The sequence below is a fragment of the Nothobranchius furzeri genome, chromosome 6 (assembly GCF_043380555.1).
Source record: "Nothobranchius furzeri strain GRZ-AD chromosome 6, NfurGRZ-RIMD1, whole genome shotgun sequence".
Lineage (NCBI taxonomy): Eukaryota > Metazoa > Chordata > Actinopteri > Cyprinodontiformes > Nothobranchiidae > Nothobranchius > Nothobranchius furzeri.
Window position 1 is genome coordinate 40,245,904 of NC_091746.1, and position 14,874 is coordinate 40,260,777.

The following is a 14,874-nucleotide window of genomic DNA, read 5'->3' on the forward strand; positions in this document are numbered from 1 at the left end:
GGTGGTTCTGTATTACAGCTGGCTTTAATGGCTTAAAACATAGGGAGATATGTCTTGAGAGGTACCAGTTATGACTCAAGCTTCTGAGTCTATGCTGAGTGTCACCAAACCGATCCAGCACATCAAAAATACCTTGACCAGTATCACATCTGATTCTATGAGATCTAAAAGGCCAGCCCTCAGTAGTTGGTGCCCACTTATGTTCTGCATGTTGTTGCTTTGAGGTGCATGTGTGGTCCCAAAGTTTAAGGTCATTCAGTCATGGATGAAGGTCAAACCACTGCAAACATAAGGGTTAGCAACATTTACTCGCCCTAATTCAAACAAGCAACAGATAGTTTTCAAAAAACAACAACACATCTTTGTTGATTACGTTTTCACAAAAGAAGATTATTGTGATTAAGAGGTATTTTAAAAAGAGAAGCTGTGAGGGAGTGAATACATGTTAGTCCTTCAACTCAAATGATTTCAGAGAGCTCTTCTAATCCCAATAATGGCACAATGATGTGACATTATGATGCAAAATCTGGCTTTGGACTATCATGTACTTATCCATGTTAAAGTGAAGTCATTAAGGACTGAATGTCTCAGCCAAATTCCAGGACAATCCCTGGGACATCTGTTAAAATGTTCATGCACCAGAGATGTGGGCTGATCTGTAACCCATGGCTGAGGTGAAAATGAAACAGTCTAAGGTGAATACAATCCTTACCAATAAAATCATTGGACTTGCCCATGTCGTAGTCCCACACTGAGACGTCTAGTGTTTTCTTGGCAAGCTCTGCGTGCTTTATTTCATAACCAAACTCCTGAAAGAGAATAAAAGAAAATACTTCAAATAATTTGTGAGTGAAATCAGGAACAGTCAGTAACACACACGGGTAATAAAACAACCTCGTTAAACTCTGGGTTGAGTGTCTTCTTCTTTATTTGAGTCTTATTCTTTGCCTTCTTTCCCATATCTGGTTTCAGACATCTGCAACACAAATGAGCAGAAATATTTTTAACAGCAGTATTTGTCTGTTTGATAAGTGCAGAATCCAAAAGGACCTACATAACACCAAGGAGCTTTAAAGTCAATTAAAGCACTCTTTTTTTCTCCCTGTCGTCTTAAAGTATTTAGAATATTTTTCTGAAACTATCAGCCTGTTCATATAGAGTGAGGCAGATAAACGTACATTTTAACAAAGGGGTCTGAGTATCCGTTAGAGTCCATGGCGGCCAGGTGAGCACAGCGGACCACACCCACTATCAGACGACTCTGCTGACTGTTGTACATCAGTGATATCAGGATTCGACCCCGCTCCTCTGAGTTCTCACCTTCATTTAGCTGCACAGAAATACACAAGACATTCACTCTTACATCATTTAGTCATGGTCACACAAAACTATCCTAGTGGCATTTTGTTCCACACTCTTATAGCCTCTTCTACTATTAGTTTATCTGTTGAATTAGAATTGAATTATTAAAGATAATAAAGTTTATCGCTTACTAAATAGAATATTTACTAAGAAATTACGCTGTAGCCATAGGAACACTACTTAGTATACACTGTATGTTGTGTGTGTGTGTGTGTGTGTGTGTGTGTGTGTGTGTGTGTGTGTGTGTGTGTGTGTGTGTGTGTGTGTGTGTGTGTGTGTCTTCTAGATCCCCAGTAAGTCATGGTGGATGGCTGCTTATACTGAGCCAGGATCCTCTGGAGGTTTCTTCCTGTTAACCCTCCCGCTGTCTTTATGGGTGATGCCGCTAGGAAAGTTGACCATTGAGCAGGATTGATGGTTTATCCCTTGAGGTCCACGTGGCAGGGGTGAGGTGGTGCTCACTCCTCACCTAGACAAGACACTCTCTGATCTCTCCTGACCGCTAAATCAACACAGCCTTCTGGTCATCCTTGTCTGACAGAGCATTTCTCCATATATTTTCAGCTTAGCCATAAATATCAGCTAATGAGGGAAATAGGGTAGAAGACTATTTTCACGTTCAGCTTGCATGTGAAACTCAGAGTGGCTGATTGTTTTTAAAAATAAAAAAAATAAATACAAGTATTAGACATTTCTCAGTGAACCTCACCTTTAAACAGCTAACGGTCATGCTGCAAAGGCTTTTTAAAGTGGTTGATATGCTAGAGCTTAGATTGGACCGCTCAGTGTTTTAGCTCTGTGAAACCCAGGTATCACCTTTGATGGTGTCAATCACAGCATTTTTCCTTTACATTCACAGGCTGTAATTTAAAACACTAGACTGAAATCATTACAGGGACTTTTAAAACAAAATGTTTGTTGTCACTTGTCTTCAATGGTTCAGATAAGTTATGGTGTACCTCAGAAATCTGTCATTGGCCCCTTCTATTTTGCATTATTGGACAATATTTTAAGAACCATGCTAGTCAAAACTCATTTATGCTGGCTAAATTATCCCTATAGATTACAACAGAATTGATAATTTTACAGATTTTCTTTCTGACATTGAATTCTGGGTGGCCTAGTACTTTACAAACTTTAACGGTAAATATTTAAAACAGTACTTAAAGCAACAGGACAAACTGCAAAGCTAAAACACATCTCTGTTTGTTTTTGCCACGTTCTATGTTTAAATATTCATTGCAGGTACACCTTTACATCACTGAAGGTTTACTTCTGCTGCAGTAGGAGACACATTAGACCCAAAAACGTTACTAGAAAGGCGTGTTTATAATAAAACATACACTTGAAGCACTTGCACAAACAGACATTTGTTTAACTTGTCTTGTGGCCGCACACATGATTTCCTACTTTATATTCTGAGCAACAACAAGGACTTGTTAAAAACAATTGTTCAATGAATAGTTTGAGTCCATGTGTTTCTTACGTCATCTTCATAAAGAGCCATTCCACGGATTGATCCCCCAACAGCCTTCTTGACCTGGAAACAGAGGAACTTATGTAAAATGTGGTATACTTTGTTCAGTAATGTAGAAACTACACATCCTTCTTTCTATTTTTATTCCCTAACAACAAAACACACAACAGAGGCTAGTAAACCTCAACTCTCGGTAAGCAGCTAGTCATGTGGGTAAAAAGCTTCTCTAGATCAAACACATTTTACCATATAGCCCAACAGGTACAGTAGGTATTGTGCTCCGACTCACTGGGATTGCTCTCTCCAAGCAAACATTGAAATTCTTCTTCTGATTGAACTTGAGTTTCTTCAGCGCCACTCGTGTTTCTCCTATGAATTCATTATGTCCAAACTTGTCCTCGTCACTCACTGAAAGCCTGATGAGACATTAGGTTTGCTCCATGAAGTCATTTATCTACATAGGGCAGTAGTGAACACTGAATAAAGTTACCGAAGTGTTTTGCGTTGCATTTCATCATCAGTGATGCCGTGGTAGACCAGAGTCTCATTCCACACCGGGTTCAGAGTGGTCTTAAGTGTTTTGGTGCGAAGCTTGTTGGACTGAGGACAGGGTGAAAGTATGAGGGGTTAATTTCCAGATAAGAGAACCAAATAGAGGAGAACTGAGGAGCCAAAACCTAAAATATTAGCTTGAAAAACTGTATTTAATTCACTTTCTGCCTCCAAAAATCTACTAAATACTTAGAAAGATCAAGCTTCAAATTCAAATTAAAAATGCTTTAATAATCCCAGAAGGGAAATTAAAGGGATATTCCAGCTCTAAGTGAAATTTAGTACGTTGCCATATTCCCCAGATTTAGATAAGCGAGAAAAATAATTTTGTAACAAGCCCTGTTCTAATCGAGGAGTACTCTGTTAGCTTTAGCTTAGCATAAACAATGTTGGTGAATGATAACGTCTAGCATTTTGTGTGAAAACATCATGAAAGTTTCTCAATAAGGATCCTATTTTCTCTTGTTGAACTCAATAATCATATTGACTGCAAATTAAAATAATAAAAAACGTGAAGGAATTACAGGAGCAGATTTAGACGTGGGTCTTTACGACAAATCATCACTGTAAATTGTTGCTGTGGGACCCAAAAATCACCTAGGCTACTTCATCTGTCATGTGCTCTGCCTCTTTAGGTCTCTGGCTTTGATGCTGCTAACCCAACAGTGATTATACTTCCATACCAGACTTAAAGAAGATGTTACAACTATTTTTCAGAATATAGAGTAGGCAATAAACAAGTTCAACTGGTACCTTACTGGCTCCAGGTAACAGGTGCAGCTTCACATAAGGGTCCGCAAGTCCGTTGGAATCCATTGGCTTCAAACCCTGAGAAGGAAAATCAGGGATTAGGTTTAAACTTACCAGGGAAGTTTTTGTACTAAAATATAATAAAATGTAGTTTGCCTCCTACATTATTGACATGCTGACAACTAGTCTGAGTCAAACCAAACCGAGTCAAACCATTTCTAGGAACTATAAGTCGCGCAAATCACAGCTGAGCTTCAGACGGCAGTTTTTGGAGTCTTCTTTCCTGAAATTTGGACATCTCAGCTCCAATAGATTGCATAATAGCAATGTGACTCAACCACTGGCTTGCAACGTAAATGTTCGATCTCCACAAATAACACAAGCCTGAATGAGTTCTGCTGTGTGGTGGAGTTGCTAATGCTAACGGTTAGCTTCTACCAGCTGAGATGTTCTCTGCTTCCTGATTCCTAGACGCTAAACCAACAACAGTCTTCCCTGTCATGAGTCAAGATGGGTGAGTCCATAGACATATTTACGTAGACATATACGTGTATATACGTTGACTGGCGCTGCCTATTGGAGCTGCTGTAGTGGGTGGCCGCCATCTTAGACGGGTCTCCATTCACCACCAGTGCATTTATTTCTACTGATGGAGGTGCTTACCCAACTAAAAAACCCATTTTATTATGCTTTTTCACAAAATCAGACACAAAGTAGGGTGTGATAATTAATACATAAATATGATTAAACAACATAAACTAAAATACATTTAAATATAAAATCCCATCAGGTAGGCTTGAAAAGTCAATAGTAATCCCACGTGACCTGTTTTCAATAGTACGCAGGATGTTGCACAAAAACGTGCATGATTGCCCACTCTGCATCGACTTTGGAGTGTGAGGAGACCCATCCAATATGGCAGCGACGCTGTTATGCTCTCCAGCGCCAATGGGGCATCTACGTATTCATGTCTATGGATGAGTCTATGAATATTAATTGACAGTGCATCGTAGATCTTTCAGGTTTTTCAAATCTCAGGCTAATGCAGGAGATAAGTGTAGGAGACTATTTTCATGTTCAGCCTGCAAGAAAAACTCAGAATGACTGATTATAATCAGAAATAAGATTTTATAAACGGTTTTTCAGAGTTCCACACCTTTAACTTGGTGATTTTGACAGTCAACTTCAAATGTCTGGACACTCCTGATTTACATTTAAAGCATGGCAGCTATATTCCACACCTCTTCTTTATTTTAAAATCAAATTCGGTCTTCTTGACCTATCTTTTGTTATTATGTTTCATCACTTTCTCAGATATTGCTCCATTTTGTCCTTGTCCTTGTTTGTGTGTCTCCACGTCTTGCCCTGTTTGATCACCTCAAACTCTTAATCATATCGTCCTTTTCTTCCTCCCTATGCTGCTGCAGTCCTTGTCCTCAGTCTCATCTGCTCCAGGACTGATTAGTACTTCTCCTGTCTCCCAAACGAGTCCCTTCATAAACTCCAACTCCCACAGAACTCTGCAGCTCCAGTCATAACTGGTACCTCTCAAGAACATGCATTACTCCAGTTCAACAGCTACACTGGTTACCCATAGAAACCTAATTACATTTAAATGTTTGCTTCTCATGTTGAGGTGTGACCTGCTCATCTTCAGCGCTGCTCCCTGCTCTCTAAGGCCATCTTCAGCTCTTCATCTTTTTCCTCCCTGCTTGTCCTACCACCGCAGCTCTGGAACTCACTTCCTCTGCTCATGAGGACCACTGAGATGCAGCTCACAGCCACACATCTGGTCAAACAGGCTTCTTGACTTTTTAACTGGCTTCAGCTCTTGTGCACTACTCTTCACTGTTGTGTTAATGTTTATTTCACAATGTTCTCATTCATGATTTATCTCTGTAAGGTGACCTTGGGTTTTAGAAGGGTGCTCCCAATAAAATGTGTTATTATTATTATTATTATTACATTTTTAGTTGTCTTGGTCTCTTTCTTTTTTTCCTGCTTTGTTTTGTTGAATCAGACCAACTTGTTTAAGTTATTTTTTAGCTTTTATTTTTATTTCCTCTCCTCTTATTGCCATATATTTGGCTTGTGCAGGTTTTTGTGTGGCTATTTATTTATTTATTTTGGTTCCTTCTTGTTCGTCTTTTGACTTGGGAGTATTTATATGAATATTTTGGCTCTTCCCATCTTTTTTTTGTCCTTGCTTTTTTTCCCTTGACCCTTTGGGTTTGAAAGTTCCTCGTCTAGCTGCACTTTGTCTCATTTGGTTTTTTCCCATGTCATTTTATTTTGTTTGTCAGACGTTTCATACCAACAGCTTATCCTATATTGCTCCATGTTGCCTTGTTTGTGTGGCCTGTCCAGCTACACCTTGTTTTGTTTCTGCTTCAGTCTCTTTCTCATGAGTCCATCTTGTCCTGTTTGTCTTGTCAGCTTTTTTTTTATCATGTTTTATTCTGTCTTTTCCTTTGCTCTTTTATCTTCTCGTGCTGCACTATTTGACCTTCTTGTCTCATCTAGTCTCTGGTGACTCTGTCTCATTTTGACATATTTTAGGATTTATGCATTTTGAATTATTTTCCTGTGCCATCAGTCTCAATTTTCCTCAGGTCTCTTTTCGCCTCTTTGTTTCTTTTCTGTCTGTCATCGATAACATGTTTGTCCCGCCCTGTCACCTATCTCGTTACGACTTTGCCTTTTCCTGTGTGTGTGTGTGTGTGTGTGTGTGTGTGTGTGTGTGTGTGTGTGTGTGTGTGTGTGTGTGTGTGTCTTTACCTTAGCTCTAATGATACAACATTGTAGGACATGAGTTTCCTGTTCATACAGAAGGCTGAACTCCAGAGATCCCAAAGTGGCTACCAGAATAAAATCATTACATTAATCATTCTATTTTATTATTATTGATTTAGAATAAAATGAAGGAGGTGATCTAATTAGAACAGTCCATCTTACTGGCATCATCTGAGTCATATTCGATGTCCGGTTCCTCGGTGGTGTCTGGTGGGGGTCTACGGGGAGGGGGGTTGTTGGCAGAAGGATTAACAGGTGGAGTAGATCTGGCTGGAACAGAGCTGGAGACAACAGGTTGTCTTTTTTCCTCCACAGCTGGAGGGTGCATTCCCTCCACCTTGTCTGAGTGTTTGTTCTCCACATCTGCTTTAGGAAGTAAACATGTCAGCACGCAGTGAGCAGCTGATCCCGTCTGGTGTGTGTCTTTCAGGAATTGATGTTCAGTGTTTTGGATGGAGCCCCTGCAGTGGGAGGCCTATTCTTAGAAAGGAGCTGTGTGACTTTACCTGCAGTGGGGGCCACCTGCTGCTGTGTGTTTGCCTGAGGTGGTTTAGAAGATAACACATGTCTCTCTGTCTTCATTACAGCTGCCTGACTAGTCTGACTCTCATTACAGCTGTCAGCTGTTGTTCTTGCTGTCTGCTCCAATTGTTCTGATCCGTGGGACAGCCTCGGCTGTGGCTCTGCAGAGACAAAATAAAACCATCAATGCTGCTTGAGTGGGAGCAACTTCGACAACACCAGTGTCGACACTATTGAAAGAACCTGGTCATGGGGCAGAATCTATGGATATCTTTCAAACTGTCTCCACACGCAATTAGACGGCGACCAATCAGAGCAAAGAAAGTTTTACATTCATCGCTTTGGAAATCAGTCAATGGGGCAGTCCACCTTACATCATCAAAGAAGAAGAAGAAGAAAATGCAACCTTTTTCAAAATAAAAGACTCTAGTACCTCTATCTGCTCATGTGTCAAAGAAAAGCTCAATTTTAAATAATTCAAAGTTGATGCCAAAGCCGTTTCAGATGAGTGCCATTCATGAACCAACACCAACTTTGTAGTTTTTCCTTCTCAGAGCCCTGGTGCTAGGCCTGCCCAATGTTTCTCTACAAGCAGAGCGCAGTGATTGGCTAGACACCAAACTGTTCAGCCCAATGGTAGATCTGCTGAGGCTACAATGGCGCATGGCTAAACCAACCTGCAGGGCAGTTTTTTGCAACAGCGACAGGTTTCTAGGGTAGGTTTTTGTTCCTTAGAAACTTTTTAAAATCTAAAATAAAAGATGATGACGTTATAGCCATTTTAGTCAAATCTGGAAAATACCATTGAACAAAATTGTATGTGACATTACAACATATTACACTTTAGAGCAGGTCTATTCAGTTCCGGGTCTTGAAGGCCGGTATCCAGCTCATCCTAGTGGTTTCTCTGGTCCAACACATTTGATTCAGTGACTCAGTACTCCATCTTTAATGAGCAGATTTTTGAATAAATGCAAACATTTGTGGGATTTACCTTGACTCTGATGATGAGTTCTGGGCCCCCGTGGTTCGCCGAGGCCTCCTGAGTCAGGGTTTTTGTCAATGGTGGACAGTGGGGATCTGGATAGAGGCAGGGGAGAAGGTAGACCTGACTGCTGGTCTCTTCCCTTAAAAAACCAAGCTCCTGAGCGCTTCTGGATCTAAAAGAAGATAACATGAATGTATCTGTCAAATGAGAACAAACTAGGGCTTGGCAATACAGGTGCTGGCCAGTAAATTAGAATATCATCAAAAGGTTGAAAATATTTCAGTAATTCCATTCAAAACGTGAAACTTGTACATTATATTCATGCAATGCACACAGACCAATGTATTTCCGATGTTTATTACGTTTAATTTTGATATTTATAGGTGACAACCAATGAAAACATCAAATCTGGTATCTCAGAAAATTAGAATATTCTAAAGGCCAATGAAAAAATGTTTGTTTCTCTAATGTTGGCCAACTGAAAAGAATGAACATGAAAAGAATGTGCATGTATAGCACTCAATACTTAGTCGGGGCTCCTTTTGCCTCAATAACTGCAGTAATGCGGCGTGGCATGGACTCGATCAGTCTGTGGCACTGCTCAGGTGTTATGAGAGCCCAGGTTGCTCTGATAGTCGTCTTCAGCTCCTCTGCATTGTTGGGTCTAGCGTATTGCATCCTCCGCTTCACAATACCCCATAGATTTTCTATGGGGTTAAGGTCAGGCGAGTTTGCTGGCCAATCAAGGACAGGGATACCATGGTCCTTGAACCAGGTGCTGGTGGTTTTGGCACTGTGTGCAGGTGCCAAGTCCTGTTGAAAGGTGAAGTCTGCATCCCCATAAAGTTGGTCAGCAGCAGGAAGCATGAAGTGCTCTAAAACTTCCTGGTAGACGGCTGCATTGACCCTGGACCTCAGGAAACAGAGTGGGCCAACACCGGCAGATGACATGGCACCCCACACCATCACTGACGGTGGAAACTTTACACTGGACCTCATGCAACGTGGATTCTGTGCTTCTCCGCTCTTCCTCCAGACTCTGGGTCCTTGATTTCCAAAGGAAATGCAGAACTTGCTTTCATCAGAAAACATAACTTTGGACCACTCAGCATCAGTCCAGTCCTTTTTGTCCTTGGCCCAGGCGAGACGCTTCTTGCGCTGTTTCATGTTCAAGAGTGGCTTGACACACGGAATGCGACACCTGAATCCCATGTCTTTCATGAGTCTCCTCGTGGTGGTTCTTGAAGCGCTGACTCCAGCTGCAGTCCACTCTTTGTGGATCTCCCCCACATTTTTGAATGGGTTTGTCGTCACAATTCTCTGCAGGGTGCGGTTATCCCTAGAGCTTGTACACTTTTTTCTACCACATTTTTTCCGTCCCTTCGCCTGTCTGTTAATGTGCTTGGACACAGAGCTCTGCGAACAGCCAGCTTCTTTAGCAATCACCTTTTGTGTCTTGCCCTCCTTGTGCAAGGTGTCAATGATTGTCTTTTGGACAGCTGTTAAGTCAGAAGTCTTCCCCATGATTGTGGTGCCTTCAAAACAAGACTGAGGGACCTTTTAAAGGCCTTTGCAGGTGTTTTGAGTAAATCAGCTGATTAGAGTGGCAGCAGGTGTCTTCTATATTCAGCCTTTTCAGAATATTCTAATTTTTTGAGATACCAAATTTGGAGTTTTCATTAGTTGTCACTTATGAATATCAAATTTAAATGTAATGAACATTGGAAATACATTGGTCTGTGTGCATTGCATGAATATAATGTACAAGTTTCACGTTTTGAATGGAATTACTGAAATATTTTCAACCTTTTGATGATATTCTAATTTACTGGCCAGCACCTGTATGGCCCGAAAAAAAAAATCTCAGATTTAACGTTTTTATTCGATTTACGATTTTTTTTCCGATCCCCACTCCAATTATTAAAAAAAACAATATGTACAAATGGAGGACAACGTAAAGCTAATTTTGCTTTTATTTTATCAAAATCATGTCTTTGGCTATGTGCAAAGCTAACACTTCATGTGGTGCTGAAACCTTTGATTGCGATGGGCTTTAGGCAAATATTGCAGCGTGAGGTCTTTTGCTCCACGTCTGTCACAGCAAACCCATACCAGTTCCAAACAACAAATAATTTCATTCCTTCCTTAGAAACAAACTCCCCACTCTCACCGGTGGCCATATTGTTGCTTGCTGTTGCAATTTCAGCCCAATCTCATATCTCGCACTTGCACCCTCGCGCCCTTCAATTATGCATTCCCAGCCAGAGGTGCAAGTGCGTAGGATGTCCCGATTCTCAAGTGCGGAAGTTGACCACACCCCCATTGCACCCTTAATGTGCACTTCACCCAAGTCCGCAGCGATGCAGACCTCGGGCAAGGGTATTACCCACAAGTTATTGCTTCAGGAGAAAAGGCTCAAGTTCCTTTTCTGAAAATATGTATTTTCTAAAGAAATTAGTTAATTTTAGGATGATTAGTTAGTGCTCTGAATGTTTCAGACAAAGCAGCAGTGAAGTAAAATTAATTTCAAATAATTGCTTTGTTGTTTGTTTGAAAGTTGTTCATAAAGGTTTTAGAAAAATGTATCACAGCGACCAGCATCCCGGCATGCATTGCGATCGATGACGCAATGCTCCCTGTCTGAATTCGGCAATAATTTGCACACTTGTGTATAACTCACTCGAACCCTACTGCTTACTTTCTCCAAGTGCACTTTGCTGAAGACCGCAGGGCGCAATGCGAGTTTTGGGATTGGACCTTTGTGTGTGCTATATTGTTGCTTGCCATACTGGTATGTGAAACTAACACTATGGAAGCTCCAGGGAGCCAAAAAGACGCCATTACATAAAAACTCGATTACATTTTTTTTTCATCACCCGCAACAAAAAATCCTTTTTTTTTTTTGCCCAGGACTAGAACAAACACACTTTGGGTCCATGGTTTTTTATTTGAACAACAGAAAGTGAGCTGCTCCTTCTGTCCCATTGGACCCATCTCACCTCCAGAAAGAGAACCATTGGTAAGAATGTTTTACTGTGAATAAAACTGATTTGGAAATGTGTTTCTTCTGCATTAATTTGTTATGTTAAAATCTAGTTAGTACATTTGACTAATTTTCTGTTTTGCCCTTTACACCTTATAGGATATTGCATACAACTTAAAAATTTAAGTTGTCTGATTAAATTAAATCAGATAATGAAAATAGATGTATTGAGTTGAAGTAGTTTGTAGTTTGCTTTGCCCTGTGGCTGCCAGAGAGCATCTGGTATGTTTGTAGTGCTTTGTTTGATTATAAAATACAAACTTCAGCTGGTGCCATTTTCTAACAAAATATAAACACATGCTGGTTAGGTTTTGAAACTAAATATATATATATTTTTTGACATTACATTTTCATAATTTTATTTATAAAAATCCCTCTAAGTCTAGTCTCATAGTTTTGCCCTGTGACCACTAGAGGGCATAAGAGCTAGCCGCTTGATAACTCCTGCTTTAGCTGCAAGTACTTTAAACTGGACTTACACTTTGGTCCTGTTAAACCATTTAGAAGAGAAAGGTAGATGGGGAGACCATTGTGTTTACCATTGTAACATTTCCATTGTGTTTGTAGCTAAACACTATGAGAAAAAGAGTGAGTTCACCTGATGCTAACACCACAAATGCTGTAGGGTTTTATTTCAATAAAAAAATGAAAGGTTTATACCAAGTAACCATTGGAAAGTAACTATAGCTTGTTGCTGCTGGAGGCCATCAACTCCCTCTTATCACTAATAAAAAGTCGATATGAAACTGAGTTTTGAGCGCTGCAGCTAGGGTAGTGTTTACAGTAGCATAATGCAATGCATGTAGCTCAGATAGATTCACTTTTTTTAGCGTGAGAAATAGGAGGTGTGGCGTTTGAGAGTGTGAAGACAGTTAAATGCGTGTGTCTCATTGTGTGAGTTGGCAGCCTTGTATAGATGAGACTCATCAGTACAAGGATTCAGATATGTTCCTGATATGCCTGACCTCTTTTTTGAAGGCAGCAATGCAGAAAATTGTTATTTTTCTTTGTCCTTTCTCCTGGGACACAAACACTTCCAACTCTCAAGAAACAATAAATGTTTCTCTCTAACTGTGCGTTGCAGACAGAGCAGGCCTTTGAGAATCAGAAGCTCTCAGCCTTGGCAGGGGTTTACACAAACATGAGTCGATTTATAATATATCTTTAAATGTCCAATATCATGCAAAGTCCACTTTTTAGAGCATTTGATCATTTTACATTATTTGCTCATTAAAAACGCTCTCAAAATGGTGTGAGTGGGACACATTGGCTAGAATCTGAAGTCTCCAGCTTTGCAGCTGTGTATTGTGCAATTCACACTGGCGAAGGTGAAGGTTTTCTCAAATCCAACTGTCTTATTTCCAGTTAGAAGTAATGGTTTACAAAAATAACTTATATGTCATAAAAAATATATCACAATTTTTTTTATCAAATGTGCCTACTGTTGCTCTGGAAGGTGTACAATTGCATGATACAGGAACTTTATATGTATACATAAACTCCTCATTTAAATGTGAGTAATCGCCACAAACACGTGAACATGCTGCTTGATTAGGAGCACTGTCAAATGTACATATGTTTCTTACTTATTTATTTCTGTATTTCTTTTGTGAGGTCATTAACTAAGGAGTTGCATGGATGCAGACCCGAAAATTGCTCCCAGAAAAGACACAAAACAGTTAGGTAAATTTGGGCCTAAAATCTTGTTAGAACAACGTATTTGTTAATTTTTAAATCAATGGACCAAAGTGTTAAGGGGGATGTTTAATTTTGTGTGTATTTGAGTAGAAGAGGTGACACTTCAGGTTCATTATTCAGATCCATTCCACCACATTACATGTAGTTATTTATAAAAAGAAAGTTCATTTCAAAGTGAAAAGTACCACTTAAGCTTCAGCACAAAAAGTTACTCTAGGACGCGTACTGTGGGCTGTCTTTATTTGAATGACAGCGCAGCTGAAACCGATAGGCTTAGATAATTCCAAAGTATTCAATGATGTTCCTGTGAAGAACATGGTGGTCCAGAGGGAGCTAAAGAGACACCTAGGACATAAAAATCCCACTTTTAGGTAACAGTTGTGATTTGAAACCGACTCTGACAGTGACAGTCACACCAGCCTAAAGATCACAATCTTTCAACTTGCAGCTTTAAATGGGAGCCAAAATGGAACACGCACGCACGCAAGCACACACACGCGCACACACACACACACACACACACACACACACACACACACACACACACACACACAAAGTATTGCAGCCCTGGTCAAACTCAGGATGCTCTTGCTGTGAGACAATGCAACTAACCAACTGTGTCACGCCGTCTGTCTAATTAGCACAACCTTCATTACAATGATTGCTAGTAAAAATCAGCTGATACTAATTTATTGAGAGCTTGTGGATTTTCTAGTCTTCCCTAACTGGTAATGAAGAATAGAATAGAATAGAATAGAATAGAATAGAATAGAATAGAATAGAATATCATCCCACAAATGAGAAATGTAAGTGTTACACAGCTCTTATAGCAAAATGAATATAGAAGAAGACACAAAATAGCCTTGTAGAGAATATATATATATATTAGTGTATGAACAGATTAAAAATCACTGGGATATGTACAAAAATGTACAGAGATATGTACTCAGGTGTGGAGTGTGTGTGAATGATCCAGGTGAATTACACACTCTACAACCACGCTGAAAAATGAGTAACAGCAACTTAACAGCTAATATCTCAGTTAAAGGAGTGGTGCATAAATAACCAATGTTAAACTGTGTTATAGGGTCTGACAGCTGTCGGTAAGAATGACCTTTTAATCTCACTTGAACTAAACTGAATTCTATACAAAAATACTCCAAAATCCAGAGGGGATCTAACGTTTTTTACCATATGGTCTCATCAGTTCATTTTTTATCTGAAGCAAAGCGTCAGGTACAAAAATGACCTTTGAATATTAGATGTATATGTACACCCTCAACTTTCCTGAATGACAAAATTTTATGGGCACAAGAAATGTATCTTTCACATTTGCATGAAATTCGTAGCACAGACAGACATTTGATCATCTTTTACTTAAGAGAGGCAGAAAATAAGGTGATTAATGTCTGAAACAAGACCCCATCATACGCACATCAAAAACTTTTGTTGTTTGCTTAACAAAACGGATAAAAGTGTCTCTATAGGTACAATGAACTTGATGACTGATGGGAGGAAATGTTTATTTAAAGAGTGCTTAAACACAACCCCCTAATCAAAAAAAAAAACTGCACAACAGGATCAGAAAGGGGGCAGATCATATTAATCATCACATATTAACTCTAATACCTTAAGTTTTTTGAATGCAATAACTGTTGAAGTAAATCATTGTTATACATCATTTAGGAT

The 14,874-nt window shown here is 39.7% G+C and overlaps 1 protein-coding gene across 2 annotated transcripts in view; it reads right to left on the reverse strand.

Annotated features, from left to right (window-relative positions):
- The window catches only part of rph3aa (rabphilin 3A homolog (mouse), a), a 74,716-nt gene that overhangs the window by 3,819 nt on the left and 56,023 nt on the right, over positions 1 to 14,874 (reverse strand). The window contains exons 5-15 of one of the 2 annotated variants that reach the window (XM_015975688.3): positions 8,451 to 8,616; positions 7,441 to 7,617; positions 7,097 to 7,297; positions 6,920 to 6,999; positions 4,145 to 4,219; positions 3,330 to 3,439; positions 3,129 to 3,255; positions 2,849 to 2,902; positions 1,179 to 1,330; positions 895 to 976; positions 713 to 809 (exon numbers count right to left, since the gene is read on the reverse strand). In XM_015975688.3, the coding sequence (XP_015831174.3) occupies positions 713 to 809; positions 895 to 976; positions 1,179 to 1,330; positions 2,849 to 2,902; positions 3,129 to 3,255; positions 3,330 to 3,439; positions 4,145 to 4,219; positions 6,920 to 6,999; positions 7,097 to 7,297; positions 7,441 to 7,617; positions 8,451 to 8,616 (1,321 nt within the window). Of the gene's footprint in view, positions 1 to 712; positions 810 to 894; positions 977 to 1,178; positions 1,331 to 2,848; positions 2,903 to 3,128; positions 3,256 to 3,329; positions 3,440 to 4,144; positions 4,220 to 6,919; positions 7,000 to 7,096; positions 7,301 to 7,440; positions 7,618 to 8,450; positions 8,617 to 14,874 lie in introns of both variants that reach the window. The other variant, XM_015975682.3, reaches the window with a different exon arrangement.